This window comes from Loxodonta africana, chromosome 10, assembly GCF_030014295.1.
Source record: "Loxodonta africana isolate mLoxAfr1 chromosome 10, mLoxAfr1.hap2, whole genome shotgun sequence".
NCBI lineage: Eukaryota > Metazoa > Chordata > Mammalia > Proboscidea > Elephantidae > Loxodonta > Loxodonta africana.
This window is the reverse complement of record NC_087351.1, coordinates 101,650,347-101,670,471: the sequence shown is the minus strand read 5'-3', so window position 1 is coordinate 101,670,471 and position 20,125 is coordinate 101,650,347. Positions and strand designations below refer to the sequence as shown.

At 43.0% G+C, this 20,125-nt stretch overlaps 1 protein-coding gene across 1 annotated transcript in view; it reads left to right on the top strand.

Annotated features, from left to right (window-relative positions):
* The window catches only part of PTPN21 (protein tyrosine phosphatase non-receptor type 21), a 78,493-nt gene extending 59,844 nt beyond the window's left edge, over positions 1–18,649 (top strand). The window contains exons 13-19 of the mRNA XM_003408808.4: positions 4,376–5,835; positions 11,061–11,198; positions 12,117–12,338; positions 14,262–14,390; positions 14,531–14,765; positions 15,201–15,361; positions 16,308–18,649. Of these exons, the coding sequence (XP_003408856.1) occupies positions 4,376–5,835; positions 11,061–11,198; positions 12,117–12,338; positions 14,262–14,390; positions 14,531–14,765; positions 15,201–15,361; positions 16,308–16,436 (2,474 nt within the window). The 3' untranslated portion in view covers positions 16,437–18,649. The remainder of the gene's footprint in view (positions 1–4,375; positions 5,836–11,060; positions 11,199–12,116; positions 12,339–14,261; positions 14,391–14,530; positions 14,766–15,200; positions 15,362–16,307) is intronic.
* The last annotated feature ends 1,476 nt before the right edge of the window (positions 18,650–20,125 follow it).

The following is a 20,125-nucleotide window of genomic DNA, read 5'->3' as shown; positions in this document are numbered from 1 at the left end:
GTGTTTTGCTCTCCTCTGTCCGTATACTATGGTATGACTTATTTTTTTCTTTCCTTTATCATCCCCTTCTAAGAATAATCTCCGTGTGCTTCTTCTGCTTGCTGATTGCCTCTTCCTCTGCCTGTGGTGCTCTGTTAAAGTTGTCCTCTTATAGGGCCAGAGCACCCAGGCCCCCTTTATCCACCCCCCCAAATCCAGTCATTCTCTCCTTGAAAATCTCTTCCCAGTACTCTGAGTCCTCCCTCCCTCCCTCTCTGACCCTGCACCTTTCCTTACACTGCCAGTATCTTTCGTGGTGCCCCAAAGGCTGCCTGTGACCTTCTTCCCTTCTTTGGCAAGCTGCCATAGCAATCTCATCCAAATTTGGGCTTTCAGTAGGGATGACTGCCACATCTATATTTTCTTTCCCATCCTCACTCCTGTGCTCCAGCCCAACATTTCCAACTGCCTCATAGGGTGGTTGTGACAATTAAGGGAGCTAGCCCATGTCAAGCCCTCAACGGAGTACCTGGCATATGGGAAATACCCAGTACATAGTACCAGAGTTATGACATGATGAAAATGAAAATAAATAATAAATTTGAACTTATCCCTATATTCCATAAGCTTGTCCTTCCCATGTTCCTTCATTTTAGCATGAAGTCACTGTCCTGGTTATTTGGATTCTAAACTGCATATAACCCAGTCAGTTACAAATCCTATTGCCTCTTTCTCTTTCCTCATGTAATATCTCTTGCAGACCACCTTCTCCTACCCCTCCCTCCACTCCTGATCCAACCCAATCCTTCTTTTTTAATCTTCTCACTAGCTGTTGCAGCACATGAACTGAGATCTTCGATCTCCACTCTCCTGGTTCATCTAGCACTTGGCTGCCAGGCTAGTTTCCCTGACATGCAGCCCTGACAGTATCATTCTTTGACTTGGTGTTCAAGACTCTCCCCATCTTCCTTTGTCCTACTTTTTCCAATCTTTCTTCCCATTGTTATTTTACTCCTCTCTAGCTACCTGATGCAGGAGCCAACCTGAGTGTGCGCTCTGAGAGTGGTCTCCCAGCTTTGCCCATGTTGTTCTTTCTCCCAGAATGCCCTTGTCCCCTGCACCTCCTGTCCACATGCTACCGTTTAGTCAGGATAGGCTAGGTTAGGCTGTGGTAACAAATGATGCTAAACTCTCAGTAACTTAAAACAGCCAAGCTTACTTTTTTATCAGGTCACCAGTCCATTCTGCACTGGCAGAGGGTCTCTGCCTTCCTCAATGGCTCGGGCTGGGAGGACTCTTCCTCCTGGAATGGGGTTGGTTGGGTGGCAGAAGGAAGAGAGCATGGATATGGCACTAGCTCTTAACCCTCTGCTCACTTTCCTTGACTGTTAGCTGACCATGGATGTGTCTAACGTCATGGTGAGGAGGAGTAACCCTTTGTGCCCCTGGAAGTAGAGAGACCTGACTCCTGATGAAAGCTGGACATGCCTACCCCACCCACCTGGACTCCAAGGCCTCTGAAACGCCATGTCTTCTGTGAGGCTGTTCTCGATTAGCCCTTCTCTGTCTCCATCAAGCCAGCCTGAGCTGGGGGTGACCCTTTCCATCTCCAGACTCCTACAACATGGCTCTCTTCCCCTTTCCATGAGCTCTGCTGATTTTTGTGCACACCTTTCCCCTTTTATTTACCTGTACTTGAGTCATCTTCCGTTCTTAGGATATGCTTTTACATCTAATGAGGGTGATTGCTAACATCTCAAAGAAAATCAGCATCAAGTCCTTCAGAGAACAGTTCCTTTGAAAAGCAATCTTTTTGTGATTCAGAAGCTCCATGACGGTTTAAGTGACAAGTGATTATCAAAGTAATAGACCACAGTCTAGGAAGTGGACTTTGTTCTGGCAGAAGGGCTCTTTTTTCTTTATCAGAATCTCCTATAGTTGGAATCATATGCTATGTGACCTTTTCAGACTGGTTTTTTTCACTTAGCACTATGCATTTAAGTTTCCTCGATGTCTTTTCATGGCTTCTTATCGCTGAGTATTATTCCATTGTGTGCATGTACAACTCTTTGTTTATCCATACTGAAGGACATTTTGGTTACTTCCAAACCAGCTTAGCATCAAGGAGGCCGCATCCCTACACAGGCTCACTGATGATAGTCTGGTTTGTGGGGTGTAGGGAGCCTGGAGGCAGAGACATCAGGCAGACCAAACCAAAAACCAAACTCGTTGCTGTTGAGTCGATTCTAACTCATAGTGACCCTGTAGAACAGAGTAGAACTGCTCCATAGAGTTTCCAAGGAGCAGCTGGTGGATTTGAACTGTCGACCTTTTGGTTAGCAGCCGAGCTCTTAACCACTGTGCCACCAGGGGGTATTATTCCAGCCCAGATGGGGAATCAGCACCAGAGCCACTGAGCTGTGGTGAGAGTGGGCAGAAGGAGGACTCTAGAGACTTAGAGATGGCAGAGTGTTACAAATGTAGGAAAAGTACAGTGACAAGGAAGCATTGTGTGTCAGCAGGAAGAACACGATGTGGCCTTCTGAGGGCTGTTTCTTTGAGTAGCTGCATGTGCAGTCAGAATAAAGTCCACATACTAGGGTTGGTCTGTCGTTTTGGTTATCACTTGTTACTTAAACTGTCATGGAGCTTTGAATCACAAAAAGATTACTTTTCAAAGGAACCGTTATCTGAAGGACTTGATGCTGATTTTCTTTGAGATGTTAGAAATCACCCTCATTAGCAGCAGTGTTTCAGGTGAGCTACAGATTGGCAGGAACAAACATGCCCCCTTGCAACCCTTGGCAGGCCCATACAGGTAGCCATTGTAAGACTAGACTTGGCGCCTGACTCAGACTGTTAGCCACGGCTCCCCTATCTTACTGATGCGTGGTGGCTAGGGCAGGGGGCCTAGTTCTTCTTGGTCACTGCACAGGGCACAGCATGTACAGCTATTGGAGATGCTGTTGGACCTGGAAGAGCTCAGATCCTGCTGTACCATTGCCCTTTTGTAGTCGAAGCTTTTATCGCCATTCTGGAAGATCCTATACGAACAATCTAGAATTCTGTATAACAAAGTGTCTACAGACAGTTGGTTCTTGAACCAGCTCAGCATCAAGAAGGCCACATTCCTACCCAGGGAGAGAAAGCAGAGTCAGTAGCCTGACACCCTGAACATTATTATCTGCCTCCAGTTCCCAGAGTTCTAGAAAGCCCTTTTCATATTTCTAGTAAAACACGTTTTTGACTTTCATAAAAATACAGTGTTTTGTGATGCCAGTGTATTTAAAAAAAAAAAACTTTTATTTTTTTAGAGCGGTTTTAGGTTTACAGAAAAATTGCATAGAAAGTAGAGCTCCCATATACCCCCTCTCCCTCCACACAGTTACCCCTATTATTAACATCTTGCATTAATGTGATACATTTGTTAGAACTGATAAATGGCTGTTGGTACGTTATTATTAACTAAAGTGTGTAGTTTATATTAGGAGTCACTTTATGGGCTTTGCCAGATGTATAATGTCATGTATCCACCCTTATAGTATCATGGAGAATAGTTTCACTGCCCTAAAAATGCCCTGTGCTCCACCTATTCATCCTTCTCTCCTTCCCCACTCACCCCCTCCTGCCTCGAATACCTGACAACCACTGATCTTTTCTGCCCCTGTAGTTTTTCGTTCTCCAGAATGTCATATACCAAACCCACTGCCGTTGAGTCGATTCTGACTCATAGCGACCCTATTGGACAGAGTAGAACTGCCCAATAGAGTTGCCAAGGAGTGCCTGGTGGATTCGGACCGCTGACCTCTTGGTTAGCAGCCGTACCATTTAACCACTATGCCATCAGAGTTTCCGGAATGTTATATAGTTGGAATCATATACTGTGTGACCTTTTCAGACTGGCTTTTTTCACTTAGCAATATGCATTTAAGTTTCCTCCATGTCTTTTCATGGCTTATTAGCTCATTTCTTTTTATCACTGAGTAATATTCCATTTATGGAAGTAGCAGTGTTTATCCATATTGAAGGACATTTTGTTTGCTTCCAAGTTTTGGTGGTTACGAGTAAAGCTGCTATAAACAGTTGTGTGCAGGTTTTGGAATGAATGGCTCTCTTCATATTGGCCTTAGATTTGGTTAATCTTTATTGAGTGTCAGCTCCTGACTAGCAAAAGCAGGCAGAGTCCCTGTTCTGTAGATGAGGAAGCTGAGGCTCTGGGAAACAAGGTGCTCAGGTTCGCTGATAGATTTTTATAAGCCACATTGAATGTCATAGCAGTTCAGTGCCTGTCTCAGTATTTGACTGTAGTAATTGGTCCAATTTAATACATTAAAAAAATTTTTAAATACATTTTAAATATATATATATATATATATATATTTTTTTTTTTTCCCAGATAACCTGTTTGTGAACAACCAGAATGGATACTATTGTCACTCTCAGACAAGTTTGGATAGAGCCCAGGTTGACCTCAGTGGTCGAATCCGTAATGGTAGCGTCTACAGTGCACACAGCACTAACTCCTTAAATAATCCCCAGCCCTACTTGCAGCCCTCCCCTATGTCCTCTAACCCGAGTATTACTGGAAGTGACGTCATGAGACCTGACTGTGTCCCGTCACATCGGCATAGCGCCCTGATACCCCCATCTTACCGCCCTACCCCGGATTACGAGACCGTGATGAAGCAGCTGAACAGAGGCATGATGCACGCAGAAAGGCAGAGTCACTCGCTGCGAAATCTCAACATTGGCAATTCATATGCTTACAGCAGGCCCGACGCCCTGGTCTACAGCCAGCCTGAAATTCGGGAGCATGCACACTTCACCTCGCCCCAGTCGGTGCACTACCCATTCAACTTAAACTATAGTTTCCACAGCCAGTCTCCCTATCCGTACCCTGCAGAGAGGCGGCCTGTGGTGGGGGCAGTCAGTGTGCCCGAGCTGACCAATGCGCAGCTCCAGGCCCACGATTACCCGGCTCCCAACATCATGAAGACACAGGTGTACCGCCCACCCCCCCCTTACCAGTACCCGAGACCTGCCAACAGCACCCCGGACCTGTCGCGCCACCTCTACATAAGCAGCAGCAACCCGGATCTCATCACCCGGCGGGTCCATCACTCGGTGCAGACGTTCCAGGAGGACAGCTTGCCGGTGGCCCACTCTCTCCAGGAGGTCAGCGAGCCGCTCACCTCGGCCCGGCACGCTCAGTTACGGAAGAGGAATAGCATTGAGATCGCTGGGCTGGCTCACAGCTTTGAAGGCATGAGGCTTAAAGAGAGGACCATGTCTGCCTCGGCAGCGGATGTGGCACCGCGGGCAGCCTCAGCAGGCTCCCAGCCCGGTGTCCTCATGGAAAGAACAAAAGCAGGAGAGACTGACGAGCAGGAAAGCCTGAGATGTGGCCATAAGAAATCTCTTTCAGACGCCACTATGCTGGTACACAGCAGTGAAGAAGAGGACGGTTGTGAAGAGGGGAACAAAACCTGTGCGGCCCTGTCTCCCTGTGCGCACGAGCCCCGGCAGCTCCTGGCTGTCTCGGGCGATTACTCCCAAGAGCCTCAGCTGAGCTATTCCTGCAGTTCCGTTGCTCCGTTTGCCGGCCCTCTGCATATTCTCGAGCCCAAGCTCCATGTCACAGAGACTGAGAAGAGGGTGAGGGACGTCAGCCCCATTCGCATGCTGGCCGAAGCTCAGCGGCCTAGGAGAGATGGGCCGCTGATGCCCTCCATGTCAGAGTCCGACCTCACGACATCAGGGAGGTACCGGGCAAGGAGGGATTCTCTGAAGAAAAGGCCTGTGTCCGACCTCCTCTCGGGAAAGAAGAACATCGTGGAGGGACTGCCGCCATTAGGGGTAAGAGTTCAGTGTGCCTCTTTCGGTGTGGCCCTCTCTAAGCAACGAGGAATGTTGTCGTTTGTAGTTGCCATCGAGTTGATTCCCACTCATGGGGACCCCTCGTATACAGAGTAGAACTGCTCCATAGGATTTTCCAGGCTGTGACCTTTCAGTAGTAGATCACCAGGTCTGTCTTCTAAGGCACCTCTGGGTGGGTTTGAACTGCCAATCTTTATGCTAGTAGTGAGTGCTTAACAGTTTGTGACAGGACTCCTTAACTAGGAGTAAATGAAAACCAAACCCGTTGCTGTTGAGTCAATTCTGACTTGTAGCAACCCTATAGGACAGAATAGAACTGTTTCTAAGGCTGTGGTCTTTATGGAAGCAGACTGCCGTATCTTTCTCCCATGGAGCTGCTGGTGAGTTCGAACCACTGACTTTTTGCTTAGCGGCGGAGTGTTTAACCACTGTGCCACCAGGGGTCCCAACTAGGAATAACATCCTTTAAACTAAGTTTTCCCAACATCGAAACAGTAACTGTCCGCTAAGCACTTCTTACCTGTTTGAAACAAACACGGATAGGCGCCTCTCTCAGAGCGTTCATTAGCAGTGCTGAGCACAGTGTCTGCCTTACCACCTTGTTTATGGGAAGCCTGTTATTAGTCCCGTTTTGCAGATGAGGAAATAGACTCTGTGACATTACATTAACTTGGCCAAGTTTGCACAACTAGTAAGTGACTGAGCTGGAATTTTAGACCCATATTTTTCTTTGCCACCTTCTCTTATTTTCTACTTTTCTACATCGAAGTATTACATGTATGATCCTCTCTTCAGTAATGATTGCTTGACTAAGCCTTGCTATTCCCTGTCTTTCCATGGAAACTTTTTAACTTTGAGTCTCCAACCTTTGGCCAAACACTTGTGGATCTTGTCATGCAGACGTGTCCCCTCTGTCATCTAGCGGTGGTGCACAGGCTTCCTGCCCTCACAGCTCACACTTCCACCCTGCTGCCCCCATGCCCTGTACCCATGCCTGTAGCCAAGCTAAAGTGATTGGCACATCCATTCTGTCGCCCACGTGCTGCCTTTATACCTTTGCTCCCATTGTCCTGGTGGCCAGGATCCTCCCCCGTCTCTGCCAGACTGTATACTTAGACTGCAGGGCCCATCTCTGAAGTGGGGTGCTGGCCTGGTGTCTTAGATCCTCTGCAATGCTGTGAACCTCTTCATAAGCAGGAAAAACACGATTTTATAGCACCCATACACAGACTAAAGCTACTTAACAAAGTTTGATGGATTTAATGTGTTTATTTTCTTTTCATCACTTTGGGTTAGAATTTTGAGTTTATTTTTAATTCTTCCTGGGAGTATAATCCTACTCACCTACCTGAACAGCAAAGGCCAGTGTGTCAAATTGGCTGAGATTGAGAACACGGGCTGGTGATCAGTGATTCAGGGTGAGGCCAGAGCTTGGTGTTTCCCACACTAACTGTACCTGAGTTCCTGAGCCAGTTGGACAGGGCCCAGTTATAGTTAACCCTCTTCCCATTACATCAAGAGCTTGTTCTTTGTGTGACCTGAGCCTGTTCCTCAGAGGTACTTGTTTTGAGTAAAGCCCCATATTTAAGCCTATTTTGTTCCTGTGTGTTCTCAACGGCTCCTGGTCAGGCTTAGTGAAATCTCAAGACTTTGATCAATTTGGTTCTCTGAAAATACAAATTTTATTCTCACTTATTTTGAAGACCTACAATATTAACACAGTTGTATGATTGGAGTATGTTTTGATCCCCTTATTTTTGCATGAGAGTCTCCTCCTTGTGTAAAGGCCCTCAGAACATCAAGCATGAAAAGACGCTTTCTCAATTCTGTGATGCTGAATTGCTGATTTTTTTCAAAAACCAGGTACTTTAATTGTGTATATTTGTTTATTTAATTTTTTTTATTGTACTTTAGATGAAGGTTTACAGAATAAACTAGTTTCTCAATAAATTGTACACATATTGTTTTATGACGTTGGTTAACAACCCCACGACATGTCAGCACTCTCCCTTGGGTTCTGTATTACCGGCTGTGTCCAGGGCCCTCTACTGTGATCCCTGTCAGAGCAGTCAGTGGTGGTAGCTGGGCGCCATCGAGTTGTACTGGTCTCAGTCTGGTGCAGGCTGTGATAGATGTGGCCCATTAGTCCTTTGGACAAGTCTTCCTCTTGTATCTTTAGTTTTCTTCATTCTTCTTCCTCCCGAATGGGTGAGACCAGTGGAGTATCTTAGATGGCTGCTCACAGGCTTTTAAGACCTCAGACACTACTCATCAAAGGAGAATGTAAAACATTTTCTTTATAAACTGTGTTATACCAATTGAGCTAGATGTTCCCCGAGACCATGGTCCCATAGCCCTCAGCCCAGCATGAATTACTGATTTTAATGAAAGATTTTCTCTGTTTTGCCATTGATCACCTTATACAAAGAAGTAGTTTTGTGACTGTGGGCAAGCTGTTTGATCTCTTTGTGACTCAATTTTCTCATCTGTAAAGTGAGATGACCCCAAAGAGCTGTTGGGGAAATAAAAACAAGATCCTGGCATATAGAATGTGCTCAGTAAATGTTAACTTACTACTCTGAGGTTGCATCTTATATTAACTTGCTGACTGCACAAGAGTTGAAGAGTCTAACCTCCTACTAAGTCCTTTGGCCTCTTCATGGGGTTGCCATTATCTTGTTTAATTGTTACAACAAACAGATATACTTGTTTAATTGTTACAACAAACAGATATACTAACGTGAATTTAGTTTGTAGAGGCTTAATATTAAAAACAGGGAAGTAAATAGCCGACAAGCGGTAAGACTTTAGAATTCTCCACACATCTCCACCTGCAGGCACTTGATTGTTATTTTAAAGGCAGAATGGTTTGAGTGCTGGTACAGCTACGCACAGATTTTCTTTTTCTTGCCCCTTTAGTCTTGCGTGGTGATTCACCCATAAGAAACCACTGTGCAGGATATGCATTTAAAATGATGTACCATGTAGTCTAAGGGTGGTTTAAGGGATATTTGAGGCTAGTTTTGAGTATATACAACTTTCGTCAAATACTGGCTTTAGAACTGACCTTATAGTCAGTCGACTTCATCCAGCATATCAGTGTGGGACATTTTGAGTCACTCTCAAGCAGTGACGTGCTGGAGCCAGCTCCTCCTGGCTGGCGAGAGCTGACTGATACATTTTTAGGAATTTTGCAAGCCAAGCTGATGTCATGTTGATAGTTTGAAATCGAATATGGTGGGAGTATTTACACGATAGAAATGGGCAAACACTACAAATCAGAACTTTCTCTCCAGTTATTAAACATTTACCAGCATACCACTGTTTTCAGTTCACATTAGACTCATGAAATTTTAGACTAAGTAGGAACTTCTTTGTCTGTCTGTCTGTCTAGCTGAGATGCAGAGAAGAAAAGTGATTTACCTAAAGTCATTCGATCAGTTAGAGGCTGGACTGGGAATATAACCCAAGACTACCTGTTCCTAGTCCAGATCTCATTATTTGGGGAGCTCATTTTAAAATGTGAATTATGAAATTAAAAATTAATTCATAACAAACAGAACACAATTAAAGGGAATATTGACAAATTGTGATAAACGTTACTGTCACTGAACAATTTGTGTGAAAATTGTCAAATGGGAACCTAACTTGCTGTGTAAACTTTTACCAAAATCTCAATAAAATATTATTTAAAAAAAGAAAAAAAAATCAGCTACGTTTTTGAGTTAGGTACCAATCAAGTTCTCCGATTATAGCAACAATTATTTATTTTTATTGTACACTAGATGAAGGTTCACAGAACAAACTACCTTCTCGTTAAACAATTAGTACACATATATTGTTTTGTGGTAATTAGTTACCAACCCCACGACACATCAACACTCTCCCCTTCTCAACCTTGGGTTTCCCATTATCAGCTTTCCTGTGTCCTGCCTTCTAGTCCCTGCCCCTATGGTGTGCCCCTTTAGTCTCGTGTCGTTTTATGGGCCTGTCTAATCTTTGGCTGAAGGACGAAGCTCAGGAGTGAATTCATTACTGAACTAATGCCTGGGGGCCATACTCTTGGGTTTCTCTAGTCTCTGTCGGGCCTGTAAGCTTGGCCTTTTTTTATGAGTTAGAATTTTGTTCTGCATGTTTCCCCAGCTCTGTCTGGAACCCTGTGTTGTGATCCTTATCAGAGCAGTAAGTGGTAGTGGGGCACCATCTAGTTGTGCTGGACTCAGTCTGATGGAGGCCGTGTAGTTGTGGTCCATTAGTCCTTTAGACTAATCTTTCCCTGTGTCTGGTTTTCTTCATTCTCTCTTGTATAGCAACAATTTTACAGAACTTTTTTTTAACCTAAATGTCTTCTCCTTTTGTTCTTGCTCTGATATCTTGATGCTGGGGTCTTACAGCTTTTTCTGGCCTGGTCGAACTGGAGTAATACTGATTTCTTTTATGAGACAGAGCTGAGAAAACCATTTCTTCCAAGTTGGGTTGCTCTCATTACAGTTCTTGTGGCTTCCAAGGAGGTGTAGAATATCTAAGGACAGTTAGTATTCTCAGACTTATTTGTCTTCGAGAGGAAAATAATTATCTTTAACAATAATTTTAGGAAACACCTGTTTTCAGGAGACAGACATCTGTGGGCACTTTCTTTTATACTCTGTCCCTCTGGTGTCATGGTGGCGATTTCACTCCCTGTATTTTCTTGGTTTAAAAGTGTGGCAGCTCTGAGAAGTATGGTAGTCCAACCCAGGTGACACGAGCTTGCAGCATGGAGAATAGAATGTGGGAAGGCAGTACACAGCTACCACCAGAAGCATTTAATTTGTTCAGAATGATTTTAAGAATTATGTTTTTTGAAATTATTAAAAGCGTGTTACTCTCAAGTGACTGCAACTGATTTTGTGTCCTGTGCTGAAATTCGGGAATTCTGTGAAGGAATGCTGTCTGCCTGGAACCTAACCTCTTGTTACAACACAGCCTTGTAACCAGTTCAGTTTCAAAACCTGATATCTGGAAGACTTATCAGGGCTTTGGCCTTGAAAGGAATGTCTCCTTCCTAGTGTTGGTTAAACAAACGTGTGAAGGCGTGTAATCTCTCTTGTGCTTGTTGGCAAGCAGAACACTCCTACTTGTTTCCAGTCTTCAGTCCATCGAAATTTCCTTTCAGGGGTGTCGTATTTGTACTTTTTTCATATATACATTAAATATTTTTACAGGGAATGAAAAAGAGTCAAGGAGGTACAAAAAAAATTGGTCCTCTTAAATTGGCCGCTCTAAATGGACTCTCTCTGTCGCGGTTGCCTTTACCTGATGAAGGAAAGGAAGTGTCTACTAGAGCAACCAATGATGAAAGGGTACGTATGCAACATTGGGTATCATGTCTTCTCTGGGACTATCAGGAACATACTGCCAAAATGCTTTCATGAGGTTCTCTCATCTATTTAATAATTATAAATGAGTAGTAAGGAGTTTTGTTATCTGGGCTTCAGAATGGGGGTAAATTTCTAGCTAATATCTTAAGAGAGAGTTTCAGGCTAGAATGTTGATTAATTTTGTTTGTGAATGTTGTTCTTTACCTTCTTCCAACCATTGGTGGCAGTCTTGATTTTTGATGGTTTTGCAGTTTGACGAAATCTGCAAATGCATATGAGTATACGTAGGAAAGAAAACAAATTGTTTTCCTTATGTTGAAAATCTACCCCAAGAGTAAACAGGAAACTTTTCAAAACTTCCTTTGAGATTGAGATGTATTTCCTATGAGATTTTATTATGTCAAAGTCAGACAAGCATGAATTATGCTAGGCAAAAATGAATTTGCTTACAGTTGGATCCTGGAGATAGTTTCCAATATTTACTACTGTTTTCAATTTCTTATATATCATTTTTCATGAAATTGAAGCGTTTATGCATAGAGATTGGAACTGATTATCTTTCTCTAGAGTTGCTGTTCTCCAGGAGAACTTCTGTGTCTTAGGGGTCACGAGATTGATTGTAGATTTAGAGAGAAATAAATTCAAGAAATTGCTCTAGGCCACTTTCCAGCTTTAAGTAGAATTTTGAATTAATATTTCTCACCAATAAGATTATTTCTTTTGTTCTTTTAACTGTTATTGTCATGGCTTGTTTCAACTTTTGTTTTTGGTTTCACCCAGAATTTTCAACATTAGACTAATGCTAGACTTGAAGCAGAAAACAAGATTTCATATGTACAGCCAGAGTGCAACCGTAACACATGGTAATACTCACGTTATTCTGTGTGTTCTGTCTTTCAGTGTCAAATTCTGGAACAGCGGTTAGAACAAGGAATGGTATTCACAGAATATGAAAGAATTCTTAAAAAACGGCTAGTCGATGGGGAGTGCTCGACAGCACGGCTCCCTGAAAATGCAGAAAGAAATCGATTCCAAGATGTCCTTCCTTATGACGATGCCAGGGTGGAGTTGGTCCCGACTAAAGAAAACAATACTGGTTACATCAATGCATCACATATTAAGGTGAGAGGAACATGTAGAGTGATAAAAGGCATGTGCAGTTTTGAGCTAAGTTACAAGAAGGGTAAGAATCGTATTCCTGTCTTGTTCTAAAAGCACCCTAGTTTTGAACCATTGTGACAAGCTCTATATTTAAGCTGGGAAATCCTGCACCAGGGCAGGTGCCATAGCTACTTTCTGCACGTGGGAAACGACTGCTCCCACGTCGTGTGCCAGGACAGAGGGATCGCTTACTTGCCTGGGTTTAGAAAGTTGTCTTTCTAAACCTGGAGACCTCTGTTCTGGCTCATAAGTTCTCTCATGAGCAGCTGAATTGCTAGTTCGTGTTTCTCATCATAGACTTACATGCATTTTTACGTAGCGAAAGCGTCTGGGTGTTGGATCGTGTTCACAAAAGCTGTTATTTACGAAGCTGCCATCTGTTCTCTCTGCAGACTACCTATAAGTCATTTTTTAAAACGTCATTTGTGTGTAGAAGAAGCAGTCCTTTCCTAGAAACAGTAAAATGCCATTTAATTGGGGTAAAGTTAGAGCCATTAGGATGGAAAAAGTAATGATTCACAGCAAGTGGGTAAATGAAGCTGGGTGCTCTCTCCTCTTCCATCAGTCTACCCTTCGTTGCTGCTGGCTAGAGACTCAATTCTTTATTTTGTGAAGGAGAGACATCGTTACCGTGAGTGAGCATCTGGTCAGGTGGTGTTTTCTTTTCTCACGCTTTCTTTAGGTTGCAAGTACTATTTTGATAAGAGAGCAGTTTGACACTTGAGACTTCTAAAAGCCATATCAGCCTGCCTATGAATGTCAGTACCCCTCGATGGTTTTTGGGAATGTATGCTCATACTATTTTGTTTTTTAATATAGACATAATTTATTGAAAAACAGCTTTTTAAAAAATAACGCATCCCTATGTCTCTCGTGACTGAACGGTAGTAGCTCTAACTTGATGTTTCAGAGTCTTAAGGAGCAGCTGAAGAATAATGGGAAAAGCGTGAGCTTCAGAATGGGGTGGATCTGAGTTGCCTCCTCCGTCTACCACCCACCAGCTGAGCCACCGCAGTTTACTTAATTCTAAATAAGTGATGGCGCCTGTCCTCCAGGCTGCCTTTTAGACCCTTCCTTCCTAGTTCTTGCTCTGTGTTGTAACCCTGGCACCCGTCATGGTGCCTGCCTCTTCCCGTGCCCCCTGAGTGGGTGCAGAGCCTTGACGGGGGGAGGGTTGTGGGGGGGGGGTCTGGTTTTACATCCATTGGACACTCGGAAAACACTGTAGTTACTAAATACTGGTGGGGCTGAGATTTACCCCAGGTCTCCTGACTACAAGTCCAGACTGTTCTCAGGGATGTGGAATCTTAAGTGGAAAACTTAATATTATTGTGGCAGTGATCTTGACTCAGAAGGTCGCAGGTGAGACTACCTTAAGTAGGAGGGTTTTTTTTTCTAGGAACTGGATATTTAACTTAGGTTTTGGCTTAATTGTTAATACTTTTTTTCAATGTGTTTAACTAGTATTTTGTGAGGTGAAATTGTGTTTGAAATTTGGGGTACTGTGATGTTGGTATTATTTTTAATTTATTTATTTAAAAACTACCACCATAGCAGCAGCTGTAACAACTGTTTATTGAGTTCTTATTATGTGCAGCGCACTTAACCCATTACTGATGTCTTTATAAACTAATGTACGGTGAACTCACACGCTGTCTCTGTGACCTTGGGCAATTGGCTGAGCCTCTCTGGATCAGCTCACTTTTGTTGGTAGTATCCACCCAGAGGTGCCTCGGAAGTAAGGCCTGATGATCTGCTCCCGAAAGGTCACAACTTTGGAAACCTCATGGAGCAGTTCTGCCCTGCACACATGGGGTTGCCATGAGTCGAAATTGACTCAATGGCAACTAACAACATATCTATTTTTACCTTTTCTAATTCCAGGTCTCTATCAGTGGAATCGAGTGGGATTATATTGCCACGCAGGGACCATTACAGAATACATGTCAGGATTTTTGGCAGATGGTGTGGGAACAGGGAATTGCCATTATAGCAATGGTGACAGCAGAAGAGGTAAGTACTCGTTTCTCTTCGTGAAGTGTCTCAGCCTCAGAAGGATGGTTTATGTTAATCACATAGAGTCCTGACCTTTCAAGGATAGGATTTCATTTCTAGATTTCAGACATGCTGTCTGTGTGTACTTGTCTTTTAAGGAGGGTGGAAGAGAGAAGAGCTTCAGGTATTGGCCACGACTTGGTTCCAGGCACAACACCGTCACCTATGGCAGGTTTAAGATCACCACCCGGTTCCGCACAGATTCTGGCTGCTATGCCACCACAGGCTTGAAGATGAAACACCTTCTCACAGGGCAGGAGAGGACAGTGTGGCATCTCCAGTACACAGATTGGCCTGAGCATGGCTGTCCGGAGGACCTCAAGGGATTTTTATGTAAGTGTCTGAGTTCCCAGGACAGCCTCCTCTGGAGCTGGTAAGTCAGTGGCAGAGAGGGGGACTTAAGTTTCTCAATTATTTCTTAATTTATGTTGTCTTGTATAAGCTTTGGACTTAATTTTAAAGACCACAAATGTTTTGGGGAGGCTTAAGAGAAGACTTTTTGAAAAGTATAATTTGGTAGTAAGTAGGGTGATATAACTGACGCTCAGAGAGTCTCTACTGCATTTCTTTTGGACGTGAGAATGTGGAAGCCCAGTCAGTGACTTGCCCAAGACCACACACTCTCAGCTAGTAATTGGGGTTGACTAAGAGGCACCCTGAGCTCTTGATCTGGAGTCTTCGCAATCACTGGAGATAATCTGAAGATTGAGTTATCATTTTGATAGGCCTTAATCCCTCTGTATTTTTCTGTTTTATTGATTTTCACAGCATACCTTGAAGAGATCCAGTCTGTTCGACGTCATACAAATAGTACAAGTGAACCAAAAAGCCCCAACCCTCCATTACTGGTCCATTGCAGTGCTGGAGTGGGAAGGACTGGAGTCGTCATTTTGTCAGAAATAATGATTGCCTGTCTGGAACACAATGAGGTGATTATTTTTTATGTTAAGCCCCACCCTTTTTGCTGAGGGCAGAAGGAGGGTGGGAACAAGCTGGGAAGGAGGGGGATGTAGTGGCCTGATAGTTCTTTTTGAATAAATTTCCTTGGACTTGGAGGCCTCAAGTGTTATTAGGTACTCCTGACTCCGCCAGGCGCTCCCTGGAACTCTGTGGGGCAGTTTCTACCTTGTCCTATAGGGTCGCTATGAGTTGGAATCGACTCCATGGCACTGGGTTCTGACCAAAGGCCATGTCTCCTTGGAGATTCACAATACTTATTAGCATATTAAAGACTCTGAGAACTCATACAGGTTGTTGTTAGGTGCCATCGTGTCCTGGTGGTGCAAATGGTTAAGCACTCAACTGCTAACCGAAAGGTTGGTGGTTCAAACCCACCCAAGACCTGGTGATCTGCTCCCATAAAGATTACAGCCAGGAAAACCCTTTAGGGGCAGTTCTACTCTGTCACATGGGGTTGCTATGAATACAGTAAATAAAGCTGTTTAATTTTGTTTTACCCGGTGTTTGTCAAATTTGACCTCAGAACCCCTTTTTCCCTGAAACACCTCGTTACATTTCAAGGACAGTAGTGCTGGTCAGAGCCCTGTGTGGGGACTGCTGAGCTAGATACCAATAGCACTTACCACACTGCATTTTTGTGAAAGCTGGGTACTTGGCGAGATGTGGTAATTCATATCTAACGAGACACAGTCAGTGAGCTACGGCCAGGGGACGGTGAAGAAACAGACCTTCAGGGACAGTCTAGTTGTAGTGAAAACTAATCAGAAGTAGGCTGTTGTGGTTTTTTATTGTAGAAGATGCTAGTGTAGTTATAAGCCTGTCTGTCTCCTGACCGGGCTTCTGCTAGGACACTATCCTCCCACCCCCGTCCCCCCGGGGGAGCGCGTGGCCTTCATTGCCCTTCTCGCCCTCCAGGTGCTGGATATCCCAAGAGTGCTGGACGTTCTGAGGCAGCAGAGGATGATGATGGTGCAGACCCTGTGCCAGTACACCTTCGTATACAGAGTTCTCATTCAGTTCCTGAAAAGCTCGAGGCTCATATAAGCTCCCACAGCTTCTTACGGGGACCCAATCATGTGAAGCGTTTACAGCTAAAAAAAAAAAAGTGCTTGCCTAACTCGTACTTTCTCCTTGACACTTGAGTCACGCAGAGCAGTACATCGGGACAGAGACGGTACGGCATGGGTGGCAGAGCACGGAGGGAAATATGCAAAGCACAAGGGGGGATTTGAACTCGGGAAAGGTGCTGACGAAGAGGGCACGGCCCTGCTCTGCTCTGTCGGGTTTGCAGTACTTGCACGCATCTTGGAAGTTGTGTCTTCTAGACAATTCTCTATCTTACTGAAGCTGCACTGGGCAGTTCTGGCAATCATTAAGGCGTGTAGATTTTAAAGCTAGTTTTTGATAATGGAATTTTATTTTATGACTAAAATATTGAGGGGGTTTAGCAAGAAACTGAACTTTCCACGAGGATGACCCACAGTGATGAGTGGTTCCTGTGTAACTTTGTATTTAAAACCTTATTACTATCTTTTGTTATTTTAAAAAAAAACCTTGGGTACTTATGGTTTAGTTATCAAGCCCAGAACTATAAAGAGAATCTGAAGGTGTTATTTTGAAACATAGAAAGCATTTTTTATATTCAGAAAATTTTTTATCCTAAAAATTCTATATATTTGTACCTTCTGTATTTTCCAAGGAAGAGCTCAACTCATTAAGACACTGAAATGAGTCAGTTAATGTAAGGAAAAGTTGGGAACGAGGACACATTATTTAAAATGTAAAAAGAATAATCATATTCACTATTTTTTCAGTATTATTCATAAACCTGAATGAGTTTTGTTGGTTGAAAATGAAGTAAAAAAACAACTGTATATGATGGTTTTAAGCACTTTTTTTTTTTGTTCAAAGCAATAAATTTGAGCTTTTATATATGTGCTGTTTTGTAGGTGAACTGTATCAATGATAACGATGGACATTGTTTCAGAAGAGTGTTTTGGAAGAGATAAGGACTCAGCGTATGTAGGAGGGCTAGGATGAGAGTACGTGCGGGGTGCGGGTAGACGCAGGGGCCTCTGCGGTTACAGACACACAGTGTTATCTATACTCAGACTGCGAGGCTGGGAGGGAGAGTGGAGGCCCAGTGTGGGGGCTGAGCCTCCAGAGCTATCCCCAGGAAATTCAGGGCCTGTCACGCTTGGGGACTTACTCTATTTCCTTGGGATTCTTTGACCTAAACCTTTATTCTTTTTTCACAGATGAAGTCAGGTTTATATTATCATTCAAAGAAACCTTGAAAAGGCTTTATTTTCTTTTGGTTGAAAGAAGGAAATCATTAGTAATAGTTTTATCTTCTTTTCTCAAAACCACAGCCCAAACTTGTTGGGCCATCAGAGATTGCTGTGGTATTCAAGAGGTACTTGAATTTTAGCTCTTTAATCCCCTAAATTTACCCAGAGGTTAATTTTAGCTGTTTAGTCTGCTCACCCCCCAACCCACCACCCATCCAAAGCTCACCCATCCCGTGTAGGCATATCCCAATGGACAGAGCTGGGTTGAACTAAAGGGGGAGAGTGTCGCCTTTGGCCCAGGCCTGGATGGCCTGATACAGTTGGAGTGGAGTAGGCAAGGACTAATTGGTACATTTGGCTGAGCACCGTCTACTTTTTTCCTTCTTCTAAGGCTGCTTCTCCACGGTGTACAGCTTCCAAAATGTAGAATCTTGGGCGATTTCCCCAAACTACAATATTCTAGGGATGGTTCTGATTCCTGTGCTAACTCCTGAAGCAGGTTTATTCACTATTATGACCACTGCGTGTGTGCTGTTAGTCATGAGACGGCGTCTCGCGTTTCCTGCTCTCTCTGCAGGTCAGCCTAACTCTGAGTTACCCAGAGACCAACCACTTCAGAGAAAAGTTCAGAAGATGTTAATGGAAGTGAATGCTGAAAGTAGGCATGTGTTTCACTTAGGGGCAAAATGTTAATTTTAAATCCAAAGTTGTTATTTAAAAAGTTCAGTTTAAAGAAAAATAGACCTGATTGGTGATATTCAGAAAGAGCTCCCCAGAAGAATGGAATAAAAGTTTGTATGCTAACCTCTCTCACCTCCACAGTGTACAAAGGACAGGGATGTTTCTAAGACTCTGATGGCACATTTTTTTAAAGAAGTGTGTTTCTGTCGGGTTTAAACATTTTGAAGTGCCCTGTTGACAAGAACATATTGTAAAAGGAAAATCTAATTAAAGAGTAATATATGATCTATTTGTCTTCCCTCTGTAATAATTTGATTCTAAGTAAATTTCTTATGAGGGCAAAATTATACTGTTCAAATCTGTTACTCTTAAAATCTTGCATGTTTGACAGCTAAGAGCCATGTGATTTTTTGTCCCTTTTGAATTTTAAGCTTTTAATTCGTTAGTGAATACGTAAGCATTCTGAATAAAAATAAATCTACATTATTAGACTTTTAAATAATGTGATTTTCAAGAGCAAACGTAGAACATTGAGTTTTTGTAGGCTTACCATGTCTGAACTGAGGCTGTGATTGTCTACCAGTCATACACAATGCTTCATTTATTCATGCCTTTTAGTTCCTTGGTATTAATTTTATATAAAAATTTCCAAAAATTAGATTTCACAAAAATTAGATTATAAATCATATTTTTCACTTACCAGTTTTGGTCATCTCTGGCATCATAGTTTTTCTAATTAGTGGGGGCTTTTTGATGACATTCTAGTTGATAGTTTTGAGCAAAGAAAATTCCCATTTTAGAATATCATTTGGAATGTTAATTGCAATCATTATTAATTATTTTCTTCTGTAACATCTACTGTGAAGCGCTCAGAAAGCTTTAGAATTTAGCCCTCTTAAGTCCCTTTGGCGGAAACCCTGGTAGCATAGTGGTTAAGTCGCTGCTAACTAAAAGGTTGGCAGTTTGAATCCACCAGGCGCTCCTTGAAAACTACTGTGCTCTATAGGGTTGCTATGAATTGGAATCGACTCGACAGCAGTGGGTTTTTTTTGTTTTTGTTTTTGTTTTAAGACCCTTTGGCAGGATTAATACAAGGACCTATGCTTCCTTAAAACTTCCAGAAAGAGCGAGGTCTGGCCAGAAGCACAAACAGAGAGTGCTGTGGAGCAGGACTGAGTGATAAGAGCCTGGCATGGCCACTTCTTCTGTGGATACTTCATCATCAGAAGAGAACAGTAATTTCAAATGGGTTAATATGTTAAATGTTCACAATACTGAGAAACCTGGAGGTCAGCCACATCTCACCAAGAGCAAGTTTATTCTTTGAGATTTCCATGAACGAGTGGAAACAAGAATGACTGTTTTTTAAAAGTTTTTTAAAAACCAGACTTTTTATAGGAACTCTTAGATTTAAATTTAGGGGAATTTGCTTCCCACTAAGAAGATTTCATGCAGAACAAAATGAAAATATCCCTTTCTAGTTTAAAGTTTAAAAAAAAATAAATAAATTGGAGACTTTTTTGAGCTGAGGAATAGACATTTTAAAAACAGAGGAATACATTAGGAATTTGCTGGGGAAACATTTCTCAAAAGCCCATGAGTTTTTCAAATTCTGTGGATAAGGCTCCCTTTACCTAGTATCTATACCATTACTGGAAACGCTGGCGGCACAGTGGTTAAGAGTTTGGCTACTAAACAAGGTCAGCAGTTTGAAACCACCAGGTGCTCCTTGGAAACCCTATGGGGGAAGTTCTACTCTGT